Below are 13,717 nucleotides of genomic sequence, written 5' to 3'. Positions count from 1 at the left end.
GGCTGTGCAGTATACAGTGTCATGCTTTGGGTTCCAGCTACAGGTTCGAGTCTCCTGGGGGAGGTGTAACAACTTTCCTCTTGAGATTTCAGCCTGTGTATGGGACTGGTGGCCATCCACCATCGTGATGAAATTGGGGAGCTATGAATGAGTAGCGTAACCCGGTCATGAAAAGCTACAACAACTGGGAGTTCATCGTGCTGGGATCTCCCACCCCAGGTGAGTGAGTAGAATCAGGTGGGAGCGAGGCCGTCAGTCTGTAGGTATGCCCGGGCACTCAATGGGCTGTTGTGCCACAGGTTATTATTTATTATTATTATTCCAATTCCATATTAATAATACATACTTCGCTTTACGTGGTGGGGAAAAAATGTGACAGGAAATTGGAAAAGTGTACGAGACCTGTCCTGAAATTACACTGCAATTTTGTTACATTTCCTAGAATTTCTCCTCTTCCTTTTCAAGAAAAGCTGTACCTGTACTTCTCTGCACTGAGGGAATTTCTGTTTATGTGGCAACACTAAAAAAAACATAAAATGCTTGCTAATAAAATACAGCTGATTCAGATTGCTCGAAAACTTTATTTCATTTTGCATGTAATAATTAAGATTAATTATTTACAGCACCTGGTTAATCAACACGATACTGGAAGAAAGCATATTAAAACAAATTCACTGTTCATTAGCGAGATTAGCAGCTATACTTGGGCTGTTTATAACCTCTCCTAGACTTTCCAATAACTCCTTCCTGTAGTCATCAAAGTCGCCATCTACTTCATTGATCGTTCTATCTTCTATAACAAATAGTGTACAATCAGTTTCTCTGATTAATCGTTCATCGTGGGATACTATTATAACACCTGGGAAAAAATGCAAGATTGAAATAACAAATGATAAATTAAGTCTTCTTTTGATTTAGTAACACTACAAATATTTAAGTTTACTTTCATGTTGTTTCTGCCACCTAATTACATTTATTTGGTACGGTCAATAAATAACCAGATTAATGCCATGAAAAAGCAAAGAGCGATGAAACTTACGGGATATGTAGACCAGGCTGGGGTACGGCATAAGCCTGCAAGACAAGTTCCAGACCACTTCGCTAGGTGGCAGCACTGGCAGGAAGGGAGGTTGTGTATGTGCAATGTGCCTCCAAGGTGCCAGTCAGTCAGTCAGTGAGGTGAGTCATGGCGTTCACAGTACCAGGTACCAGAAAGAGGCTCAGCGATCTGTGATACAGTTTTTGACAGCAGAAGGCAACACACACGGGAACATTTACGAGCGTATGACTGCTGTGTGTGGTGGTGAGTGCATGTCCCGAACACAAGTGTCTGATGCGGCAGGTCGGTTTAGAGCAGGACACACAACAGTGTCTGATGCGTCACGTGGTGGGCACCCTAAATGTGCCATTATGGATGAGTCCATTTCATAGGAAACATAATTTAGAAAAAAAAATACAAATGACCGACTGGTGCCTTGGAGGCACATACACAACCTCACTTCCTGCCACTGATGCCACCTAGCGATGCAGTCTGGAACTAGTCCCGCAGACATTTGGCGTACCCTAGCCTGGCCTACATATTCCGTAAGTTTCATCGCTTTGTCACTTTATTTTGTTTTTTCACAGCATTAATCCGGTTATTTATTGACCGTACCAAATACATACTATACACAACTGTCTACAGAAAATCTGAAGATTTTGCATTTTAAGAATACATTTCGATAAAAGCAAATAGAAGAAATGTTTGCAATATAGGTATGTAATCTTTTTCATCAGTAATAGTCTAGTTTAATTTACATTGGTTAGCTGAGACATGCAACAATATTTCGAAAATCACACATCTTCTATGCCAAGTTGATTATGCAATTCCTAACATCCTAGGACTGAATTGACAGAACAGAAAAATTCCGTTTCGGATCTGACTACTGAAAAATCTGAAACAGGATTCAACACAAGTGTTTGTTTATCAGAAATCTCATGTGGGATCCTCGCATGTGCTAATTCAAAACATCATAGTACAATCACAGACATTTTTAATGGAATCATTACAACCCAGAAGTGTCCGTGACTGTACAACCAAGTATGATCCTTGGTGTAACTTCTTTATGAGAGTATGAAGGCTTTTCGCCAATGATAACTTGAGGATCAGAATTATGATTTTAGCTTTAAAAAACAAATACCACAATGAAGAAATCCTCCGAATTGGAAGAAATTGATAGTCAAAAATAGATTGAAGGATATGCAAGCGGTTCTTATGTTCGAGTCTTTCCCAGTAAATTGCAAGAATTGTATGTAATTTTAGGATTATAACAGCAATGAAAGCACAATGTATATACAGGGTGGCACAAAAATAACACATGTTTTTGGAATAAGTGTAACGTCGTTGATTTTCAAGATACAAATATTTTATTAACACCGAAACAATTGGTAAGAAATGCAATTTGGATAGGTATATAGTGATGATTTAAGTATGGAAGATGATGTTGACATGAAAGATGTTGGCAAGAGCAATGCGGAACTTTGAGGAGAGGCTACGGATGTGTGTACAGCAACAATGACGTCATCTTTCCGACATCATCTTCCATACTGAAATCATCACTGTATACCCATCCAAACTGCCTTTCTTACCGATGGTTTTGGTGTTAATAAAATATTTGTATCTAGAAAATCAACGATGTTACACTTATTCCAAAAACATGCATTCTTTTTGCGCCATGTTGTATAAAATGAGACCCATTGGTCCCAACTTGTAGTTGTGAATGTGAAAATGAGGTGCAAACTAAGAAACCAGTGAAGGTGGGAGGATAATGATGTTGCGAACAATCCAAAAACCAGCTTCCAGAACATGTCCTCTCCTGTAAATATCATCTTAATACAAAGAAAAGTGGTCAAGTGTGTTCACGGTCACCATGCCCTTAATGACTGGGCAGGATTGTATATTGTCAAGAACCATGGTAAGAAGTGCAATATGGTAGACCTCTAGGACAATAATAAAATTCAAGTATAATACCCAGTTTTCAAGGAGAACTTTCCAAAAATTCAGGGGTACAAGCAGATGTTTTCTCTATTTCGACCTTGCATATTACCACCTCTCACCACCCACACACATACACAACACAAATATATTAACAACATAAAGGATCTGTGTGATTCCAATGTATCCAAAAATTCTAATTCAGTAAATCAGAGTTTCACATACTCAGACTTGAAATATATCTAGAAACACAAGTCACAAATGTTACGGGGGGCCTCCCCCATGGCGCAGTGGTAGCGTCATTGCCTTGTAATCAAGGGGTCCTGGGTTCGATACCCGGTGGAGGCACAAGTGGTTCGGATTCCACTTTAAACTGTAGGTCCAGTCCCCATTAGCCTTACTGTGCATATAGTGGACTTAAAACAGCAACTCAAACCAAACAAATGTTACGGGATATACTAATATTAAAAAAAATTGGTAATTGTATAAGAATTTCAAACTCAAATTTAACTAATCAACTTCAAGATGTTATCTTGCAATAATCTTCCATTTGTGAGGTTCTGAAAAGGATGCAAATAAAGTAAACGGACTGAGAGAATTCCATTTCATTTTCCACGTAGCATTCTTTTCCTTCCTTGACAAAAATAAAAGCTAAATTGCAAAAACCTTTGCTCAGGGCATTTTTAAATATGTACAAATTCAATGGAATTTGGAATAACCAAAGTTGCAATTTTTCACGTCTACGGAGAAAAATTCATACAGAATTCAAGCCCCCGAGCCAATAATTCACACAGAATTTCTGGAATTCAAGGAATTCCTGGTGAGTAGCCACCCTGTAGATGGCAACCCTGATCCCTTAAGGGTTAATTTACCAACCTGACCTTGAATTCTGATGACAAATTTGCATTGTCCAATATGTTTAAGCACAGGCTTGGCACTTTGTTCTCGGACATCCAATTGTGTTTCTGAAGCCAGTGTTTGTTCCTCGCTTTTCGACTCGTGTCTTGTGCATGCTAGATATTTTTTTACTCTACAATGATGATTGTGAACAATGAATTCTTTATGTGTTAGTGAAAATGATTGTGGTTATTGGTTCTTTTGGACTTATTCCATGAAGTGAGATGAAATCAGCTTGACAAAGATGTGTGATCTTCAAAACATTTTCCCACTTAAGCTCGTCAACATAAATAACTACACCATTACTAGAGGCATGCATATTTCGTTTTTGACGAAAACACAAAATGTGAAATAACACATTCTAATGTTAATTTTTCAAGTTTCTAAAAGGTGTGAGGTGCATTTTCCTATCCTCTATTGTCACAAAATAATGCGAAATGAACTGCAAAATGCGAAATAGACTCTTAAACATGAAATTTAGATGTTATTTACAGAGACGAAACTTTCTGAAGTCATAATTATCCTGTGAGTTATGCAATTCACAGAAAATTGATTGAAATCAATAAAGTCTGCTGTAAATATTTGAGAAGCAAAAATGGACCCCTTTATACAGGAATAAACCTAATACTCTGGTAACTACATAAATGTGCTATTAGAAGGGATATGTTTATTTTGTGTAGTAAGTACAGTTTTTAAATCAAATTTTGGATTATATTCACATTTATAAAACCAAAAAGTCATTTTATATACAGCTTTTTCACCTGTATAACAGTGAAATTTTATTTTATTTACCACTTTTGAATCTGAAATTGACTCGGTTTTTGTGCCGAAATTTTTTTTTTTTATTTACCAAAAATATGTGCCTCTAACTATTACTGATAAAAAAATACTCAGTTTTATACCATTTTGCGAAAAGTTTTAGATTTGCAATGAAGTAGAAAGTAAAGTTATCCCAAGGAATTCCACCTTCTCAATAAATTCCTGATCTTTGGCCAACCTGATGGTGACAACTGCTTGGACTAGAAAACTATGAGAATTTTTTCAGACACTACATAGAGATCAAACAGCTTTTAGCTGGACAAACGCAGCTCTTGACAATATATATAATACTCAACTAGTAATTTAACACCGCATTACTAATTTATGACCAATTTAAAAACATAGAAACATAGATTTTGTTTGCAGAATCATGACACAGATTTACACTTACCTCCCTTATACTCATTAATTGCATCTGCTAACGCATCTATTGATTCAATGTCCAGGTTATTTGTCGGTTCATCCTGCAAGATACAAACGTATTACTTACTCACTTCAGAAATCAAATTCATTTCTTGTAAACACATGCATTGTATACAAATATGTATTTGGAACATAAATGGAACACAATTTTAAAAAGGGACATTTTTGTGAATAATATTTTCAAGTGCACCAATTACAAATAATGAACACCTACAGGCATTTTACATATGTAGGATAAAGGTAATTTAAAATAATTAGTGTGTGTTAATAGTTTAATAGTACAATATATTGTAAAATGAAGAAAATATTAATGGGGTACAAAATGAACCACAGACATTTTCCCCCCCATCTTATTTCCACTGTATCAATTAAATTTAATACATATTTTTACAATACATAAGCTCTGGAGCCGCAGTTTGGTAGGGTGTCTGACTGCCATGCAGGAGACTTGGGTTCGATTCCCAGGGTGAGTAATTCAAAGGTCGGAATATTTCAGTCTTGTCCCCACATAAAATTTTCTGGGGCTGACCCATCCTCAAATAAATGTGTGCCTGGGGGTACAAGTAGCCAGAGCATGGTGCTGATCACATCACCTCCAAAATGGGTGAGTTCGAAGAAAGTGTGGGGCCTAACGGTGACTTCATGGCACGCTGCAAACTGCAAGGGAGAACTGTATCTTACCTTACATAAGCTATATTCAATCTATGCTTATAACTAGAGCCTGGAAATTTGGCAAAATGCCTCTTTTTATCTACTGCATATATTGATTAAATTTTTCCGGATATACATTTCTCATGTTGTTTCGAATGTTTTAGAAGCCTTTTCATTTTGCCTATTTGGGACCCCACTGCCTATTTTTAATTATAATGCCTTTTTTTGCCTTTTTCAATTAAATTTGACCATTTTTTTAAAAAAAATGTGTATATAAATTATTTTTCTCCCCAAAAACGTTGTTGGCATTTATTTTTCTTCCGTTTATTATGTGAATAATTTTCGCCTTATTTAAGTAATATTGAACTCATGTATGTTTCAACATTGCTGAAGGAGAAAAGTGTGAGAAAAATGTATTTGATGCTCAGTTAGGATATTGTCTTTCGGTTAACATTTCCTTGTGTATGATTGACTGCTGAAGTGGACAGGTTGATTTCGAACACAAAGAAGATATTTCTGAAATCTCCCTCTCGAACCCGAAATTAGGAAGTTGCATCTGAGCTTAGTTTACCTCCGCAACCAGTCCTGACCAGATGGGGAACCTGGATATCAGCAGCTATATATTATGCTAACAACCTTGAAAAAAATCAGTGAGGTGATAGATGCTCTTCCAGAAAATGAAGCGGCTTCAATTCGTGAAGTGAAAAAACTCCTGTGCTATTCAAGTTTATTTTTGCACATTATGGTGCATTCCCAGAGACAATTACAATTACAAAACTTAAAAAAACACCTTGTAGCATCCATGAAAATGTACGAGGAATCTATGCAGCAGATGATGGAAGTGCCAGGAGAAAAGGGGTCAGCTGTTGCGGAAAAGTGCAAGTGGGTAGTGAGTGCAAATGAGGACTTGAAACAATTGAAAACAATTTGTGATATTCTAAAAGGTGAAAATGCTGTTACCGAAATGCGTCCAGCTACATTAGCTTGTTTTATGTATGCTCCAATAACTTCTGTCGAAGTAGAAATATCATTTTCTATTATGAAAAACATTCTCTCTGACAGACTACTATCAATGAATGTTGAGTAATTAAAAAAACACCTTGTAGTTATGTGCAATCAAGACGGAGAAAATTGAAATGCTCTTCCCAATGTAGATTTTAACATGTTGCCAGAAATTATACATAAAAGTAAGCGACTTCTAAATGTGCCTTTTTTCGGTTTATTTTGCCTTTTTTTCATTTTTAGTGCCTATTTTACACATTATAAATGCCTTTTTGCCTGCCTATTTTAACGAAAATAAATGCCTGAACTTCCGGGCTCTACTTATAACATATTCAAATTGAATATTAGAGGATACACTGTAAAACAAACAATGATCAATGGGACGGGGTACAAGATCTACCCCAGTCTTGTTTTTGCAACTTATTTCCACTGTATAAGTTAACATTTAATAAATATTTCATATGGCACAGAAGCTTTATTCAATCTATGTTTATTATGCATCATGCAAACTAAAATTTAGAGAATATATTGAAAAATAAGAAAAAAAATAATATGCAAATATATTGATTTGCTTCGTATTCCAAGGGTTTAAAAAGCCTCATGCATAAATTTCTTAAAAAAGACAATTATGAAATTAAATAACTACTCACCAAAATTACAACATCCGGAGCATTCAAACATAATTCAGCCAAAGCTACCCTAGCTTTCTGGCCTCCAGATAAATCCTTCATTTTGATCGTATGAGCATGGCTAGAAAGACCGAAGGTTCCTAACTGTTTGCGTGCTTTCTCATACTGAAGATCAAAGAGCCTCATCAAATATTCTGCAGGCGATTCCTCTGCTGTGAGATGCTCACCAGAATGCTGGTCAAATTTGCCAATTCGCTGCAACAAACATTACTTCATTAGTATAGGTCACCCACCTTTTTAAAAAAATGTAGCTGCACCTGGCTAAATTCACAAGCTATTATAGTGCCTTCCTTCATTTGGTTATTGTGCTGCTTGAACGTGGCAGGAAACTTGACGGGCAAATCACCATACTTGCTCAAAATGACTGCACAAAAATGTAGAAGTAAGATGCTGAAAAGCGACTCATACAAATATAAAATCACCACCACAACATACTAAGGCATATACCATATTTACTCATATTTAATGCACACTTTTTTACAAAATATTTGCCCCCAAAAACTGTGGTGCATATGAACAGGCAACATTAAAATCATTTATGTCTTCACACAAATACAACTTACCAGGTTAGATTTATTTAGTAGTAATATATTTTTCTAAAAAAAAAACTATAAAGTGAAATGGCCATTCCCCATGATTTTTCACTTGCAATGGAATTTTTTACGACACCCAGAAAATCACCGTAGAATTTGAGCATGAATCAGCTGTATTTGTTGGGCAAGAAATAATAAAAAAATAACTTCCTGAACACTGCAAATCCATAACGTAATTTCAATCTCACTTTCTTCTACTAAATAATAGACAAGGTGTTTACTGAAGTGAAAGCTTTGGGATGCTACAAACAGTGCATATTGTGTTACCATATGAACATTCTTCTATGCTAGCTGTATAACAAAAGGGGAAAAATACTTTAATATCAAGCAAATGGTAAGGCTCAAATATATGAGGTTACATGGACATTCTAAAAAAAAATGCCCTCAAATGCCATACAAAAAAGGGAATTACCAGAAAGACGAATACCATTTTTATTCATGTATAATGCACACTTTTTTCCAAAATGTTTGCTCCCAAAAACTTTGGTGCGAACTATGCTCATAATAATTTGGACAGCCAACATTAAAACCATGCATGTTTTCACTATGTCACTGCGCATAACACGTATACAGGGTGAGTCATAAGTCTCCATACAAATGGTGAAAACGGTGACTAATGTTTATTTTTCCTTTTCAGGCAGGTGAACCAATGAAAAAGAGATGCCACTAACGAAGGAAGAACGGATTGACATCATTCTGTTGACTGGGAGTGGTACCACTTGTCATGTAGCATACATTCAATGCAACAGGGAACTTTACCCTTGTCGGACTCCTGGTCATCGCTGTAAGCACCTGTGTTACCCTCCTTTCATCTGTTGCTGTCTTTGGTCTTCCAGGCCTGCTTTCGTCGGCGACGGAACCTGTCCTTCTGAATTTCTTGATAAGTTTGGCCATGGTGTCATGGGTTATCTGTGTTCTATGGGTTGCATTGCACATACGTGCTACATGACGGATGGTACCACTCCCAGCCAACAGAATGATGTCAATCCGTTCTTCCTTCGTTAGTGGCATCTCTTTTTCATTGGTTCACCTGCCTGAAAAGGAAAAATAAACATTAGTCACCATTTTCACCATTTGTATGGAGACTTATGACTCGCACTGTATATCAACAGGCACAAATAAAAATTACTAGGTTGGATTTCTTTAGTGATAATAAGTTTTAAAAAAATGCTATAAAAATGAAATGGCCATTTCCCATGATTTTTCACTTTGTAAGGGAACATCTTGCAACACCGAGAAAAGTGGCACTGGCACGTTCTGGCAGAATTCGAGCATGCATCTCCTGTCATGTGTATCAGTGGTATTTGTCAGGCGAGAAATAACAGAAAATAACGTAAATGTACTGTACTGTACTGTAAATCCATAACATAATTTTGATCTCACTTTCTTCTACTAAAGAATAAACAAGATGGTTACAGAAGTTAAAGCTTTGGGATGTTAAACACAGTGGAGGGAGAGGGGAGGTGACGTGGGTTGGTGACTCATTGTGTACACATAGGGTTACCAGACGTGTTTTTTTCCGGACATTTCCTACATTTTAGCCTTACATCCGGCATCCGGAAGGAATTTGAAAAATATGAATGTCCTACATTTTGAGCATCACATAATATTAATTGGACTCCCAAACTCAATAGTGAAATTTATTTTGATCCAGTCATGGCCCCAAAAAAAAAGAAAAATTTCTGCTAGAATGAAAACTGAAGCAAATAATGAACAAAATTTTGGGGCCACATTCTGATGATGTCACTGTTCAGTGTCTGAGTGGAATTTCTTGCCTTGGGGTTGTAAAGTATTTCCGCATTTATTATTATGTAAATTTCGTTACAAGTTTGTCGCTGGCGCTTGTCGCCTGATTGCTCCCATGTTTGTGCATATGGACCACGTAGTTCGTTGAAATGGTACGAGATGGCAGCACTAGGCTACTTAGCGTATGTATGACGTAACAGCGTCACCTGATGGACGATGTCCCAGTGGGTTACGGCAGCTCGTAATCGCACTCGCCCTTCCATCACGCAACGAGTCAACATGTGCACTACGAGACTGGGAACATTGCGGAATGTACTGCCCCTGCAGACTTTGATTACAGGAGTACACGCAGTGAAGTGCTATGTTTCTTCAATACCCCCACGAAAACTGCGAAGGTTGCCTGCATCAACAGGAATGGTTTATTCGCCTGCCCAAAGTAGACGATGCTTTGAGAAGAAAGCATGGAGGCTATGCATGGTGAAGAAAGCACTTAGATGACGCTAGGTGAAAAAAGCAAAGGAGAATTGGGAAGAGCTCCTTCGGATAGAAGCCAGGATATATTACGATGGGAAGACGTAATTTGGGACTTCATTTTATGAAGGAAGCCATTTGAACATATTTGCTGATGCATGGAAAATTGGAAGCCTCGTGCCTAGTACACGTCACATTTCTATACAGGTATGAGTAGTGAACTTAAAGTGCAATGTGTGTGTTTTTGACAAGTACCCATTTTGACCCCTTTGAAAATTGCATCGAATGCCGAAATAGCACAAGTACGCGTAATTTGATTTGCAGCCGTACTTTTGAGTGTTGGATTACGTGACAGTAAAGAAGTAATCGGAACAATTTGATGGTTTGTAATTTGCCGATAATTTTTGCATTGTGTTACGTAAGGAGGTTACGAGTGACCACTGGATATTAGGATATGTACTTTATGATCAGAAACGGCATGTGTTAAATCAGTGACATGCATCTCATGCTTTTGATATGAATGCAAAAACACGTTATTGGTTGCTAAAAATGTAAATCTGGAAAATCGCGACAGTCTTGTAGTGCGACTCCCAATCTTTACCTAGCTTAACAATTTGCTTCCCCTTTTTACGAGCAACTTATAAAATGATATTACCATTGTAACTGTAAATTGAAGGCATGCAACGGTTGATTACGTAATTTGAAAATTACGCGAGTTTGTTGAAATCGTAATCGACACATAAGTATAATTGATATAGTATAATATTGCAGTAGTTTTGCTGGTCAAAACGAAAGAAGTAACTTTCGATTGTACATTGTAGTCAAAGTGAAGGATTAGTTACACGCCAGCTTAATTGAGGCATTAGCGATTGTATGAACGAGTCTGTTTAATTAAAACCAAAGAAATGTACTTTAGACACATTGGTATTTCATATTTTCTGTGATATATATATATGTATATAATATAGGATGAACCAAAGAAATTGTTAATGTATAAAATTACGAATATTTAAATTTTGAATTGTTGTGTGGGATATATATAGGGCGATCCTGTTGAATTGCCAACTTGCGTAGTATTGCAAATTCATAATTGTTTGCATTATCGTTTGATACAATTGTAGACAAGTATACGCACAATAAAAGATATCTTATCAAAATAAATGTATTATGAATATTTTATGATATTTGCCAAAAACTTGAAATTGAGTACAACATTCAAAAAGGGGTCTAGTATTTTTGCATGTAATACGTATTTGGTGATGGTAGAGTTTAGTATATTGCAAGAATACATTTATTGCCTAATGCATTTATTGCCTAATGCATTTAAAAAAAAAAAGGTGTTCCTTGTGAATTTGTATTATTTGTGAAGTACTATTTTTATAGCAAACTTTCTTGTGACGATTTTGACCCAGCACAAATCAACTTCCAGTGTTATATGAGGTGTCGCAAAAAACATGGCAAAAGCCTCCTACCCAGCAATTTGTACGTTCTACTGACAAAACGCTTACTTAATCCACGGCCTCATCCATTTTTTAAATTTTACGGTAGTTTGTGAATCTCCAGGGAACTAAAGCGAGTAGAACGTTACAGGGTTTATAGTGATGGAACGAGGTGTTTCCCATTCTTATTCAATATTTTGATTGTAATGCAGGGGTATATAGTACAAAGTTATTGAACTAAAAACTACCCTGGATGAAACTTCTGGAACCATTTCAAGTTCCGGTAATTGCTGAATATTTGTTTGCGATTCCAGGCCATAATGGGAAAGTACTTTCACTACCATCAGCACAACAGAGTCATGAGGGAAATATTTTTTTCTTAATGCCTGTAAAATGTTTGATACTGGGTTTCAGTATAATTTCAAGTTTTACTGTTCAGTCTCATAAATATATTTTGACTAAACCTGAAATTTTGATAAAAATTGGCTCCTCTGAGAAGTACCGATTAAAACAAGTAGTAAGAATTGTATTGTGTAGTATTGATTAGAAGCTTGGAAATTTTGCATTAAGAAATCTTATATTTTAAAAGATGAAAAGTGTAAATTTTAGATAATTGTAACATGTTCTGGAAATTTGTATAATTTATTGTGAATATTTCATGTCCTACATTTTGGGACTTTATGCCCTACTTTTCCCTTATAGCGATCTGGTAACCCTATGTACATGGGACTATATTCTCCTTGGTCCACACAGCAACAGGTGACCCATTGAATAGGTGTCATTCACTCTTGAGCAGCATAGCAACAGTTTTACGACCTACAACTACGGAAGCAATTTCTTGAACCTGAATTGTACTGCGCATTATACACACGTAAATATGGTAGTGCTTCAAAAATGCACAATTACACTGCATGCTTAACTGGTGACCACAAAAATTTTCTAACTATAATTTTCCCACTATAATGAAACAATTACAGCTGTACTGGTCAGGTATTCACAAACATATAAAAACGAGTAAGAGCCTTACCAATCTGTGGTTTTTCTTCACGTCACCCTGCTGAGGATCCAAATCTCCTGTAAGAAGCTTTAGAAATGTGGATTTCCCAACTCCATTTGGTCCAACAATAGCTACACGAGAATTCAAATCAATACCAAAGTCACAGTCAACGAACAGAGGTTTCTGTCCTGAATATGCAAATGTAGTGTCTGAAATGAAAGAGAAAAAAATCTTACCAGTTGTACTTAGGATTTTGAATAAAATACCATAAATAATTGAGGGGTTACAAAAATTTATTGCAAGTAAACTATTGAACTTACGTTAATGAAAGCTGTCCGCAACGAACAAGGAACGCAAACAGTTTGTGCATGTATGTTTTGTTAAGCTGAGAGTTCACATCCCTGCCGCTAGGCGGCACCCAATCACCCACATCACTCACAGTGTTTTGTGCAATGTTTTGGTCCCCAAGATCACTGGGCATTCCACCGTGAGACTTCTTTTGCGGGGTTTCATCAAAGACATTCGTCTCACCGATGCCACGTGATATCGTGAAGGAGTCTATCACCGCAGCGATAGACACTATCGACAGGTCAATGTTGATGTGATGTGTCGATGTGTGCTGTGTCACCTGTGGTGCACACACATTGAACATTTGTAGGTGTTGAGGTGCTTGAGTTCCTAGATTGGTTTCATTAACGTCAATACTTTACTTGCAATAAATTTTTGTAACCCCTCAATTATATATGAAACACCTGCTACAATCAAAATTAACCCTCCATCATCCATGTTCTCATAGTAGGACAAACGTCCAGTGTGAGGCACTCAGTGCTATGTTATAAAACCCAACTTTATTTACATGAATCGATGCAAATCTATGTTTAATTACACTAGCACTAACTGGAAACTAGAAGAAATATATATGAACGCATAAATGTCCACTGACAATTTATTTATTAGCTACTAAAGAAAATAAACTACAAAAAATGAAAGAATGTATCTCATAGAATAACAAACTT

The 13,717-nt window shown here is 36.6% G+C and overlaps 1 protein-coding gene across 1 annotated transcript in view; it reads right to left on the bottom strand.

The window, feature by feature from the left end:
- Positions 1-561: 561 nt before the first annotated feature.
- LOC145977872 (ATP-binding cassette sub-family F member 1) overlaps positions 562-13,717 on the bottom strand; it is a 37,985-nt gene continuing 24,829 nt past the window's right edge. The window contains exons 8-11 of the mRNA XM_083110205.1: positions 12,732-12,910; positions 7,417-7,650; positions 5,082-5,154; positions 562-859 (exon numbers count right to left, since the gene is read on the bottom strand). Of these exons, the coding sequence (XP_082966331.1) occupies positions 672-859; positions 5,082-5,154; positions 7,417-7,650; positions 12,732-12,910 (674 nt within the window). The 3' untranslated portion in view covers positions 562-671. The remainder of the gene's footprint in view (positions 860-5,081; positions 5,155-7,416; positions 7,651-12,731; positions 12,911-13,717) is intronic.

Source organism: Lepisma saccharinum, chromosome 23 (genome assembly GCF_977018435.1).
Source record: "Lepisma saccharinum chromosome 23, izLepSacc3.1, whole genome shotgun sequence".
Classification (NCBI taxonomy): domain Eukaryota; kingdom Metazoa; phylum Arthropoda; class Insecta; order Zygentoma; family Lepismatidae; genus Lepisma; species Lepisma saccharinum.
This window is presented reverse-complemented; position numbering and strand designations above follow the sequence as displayed.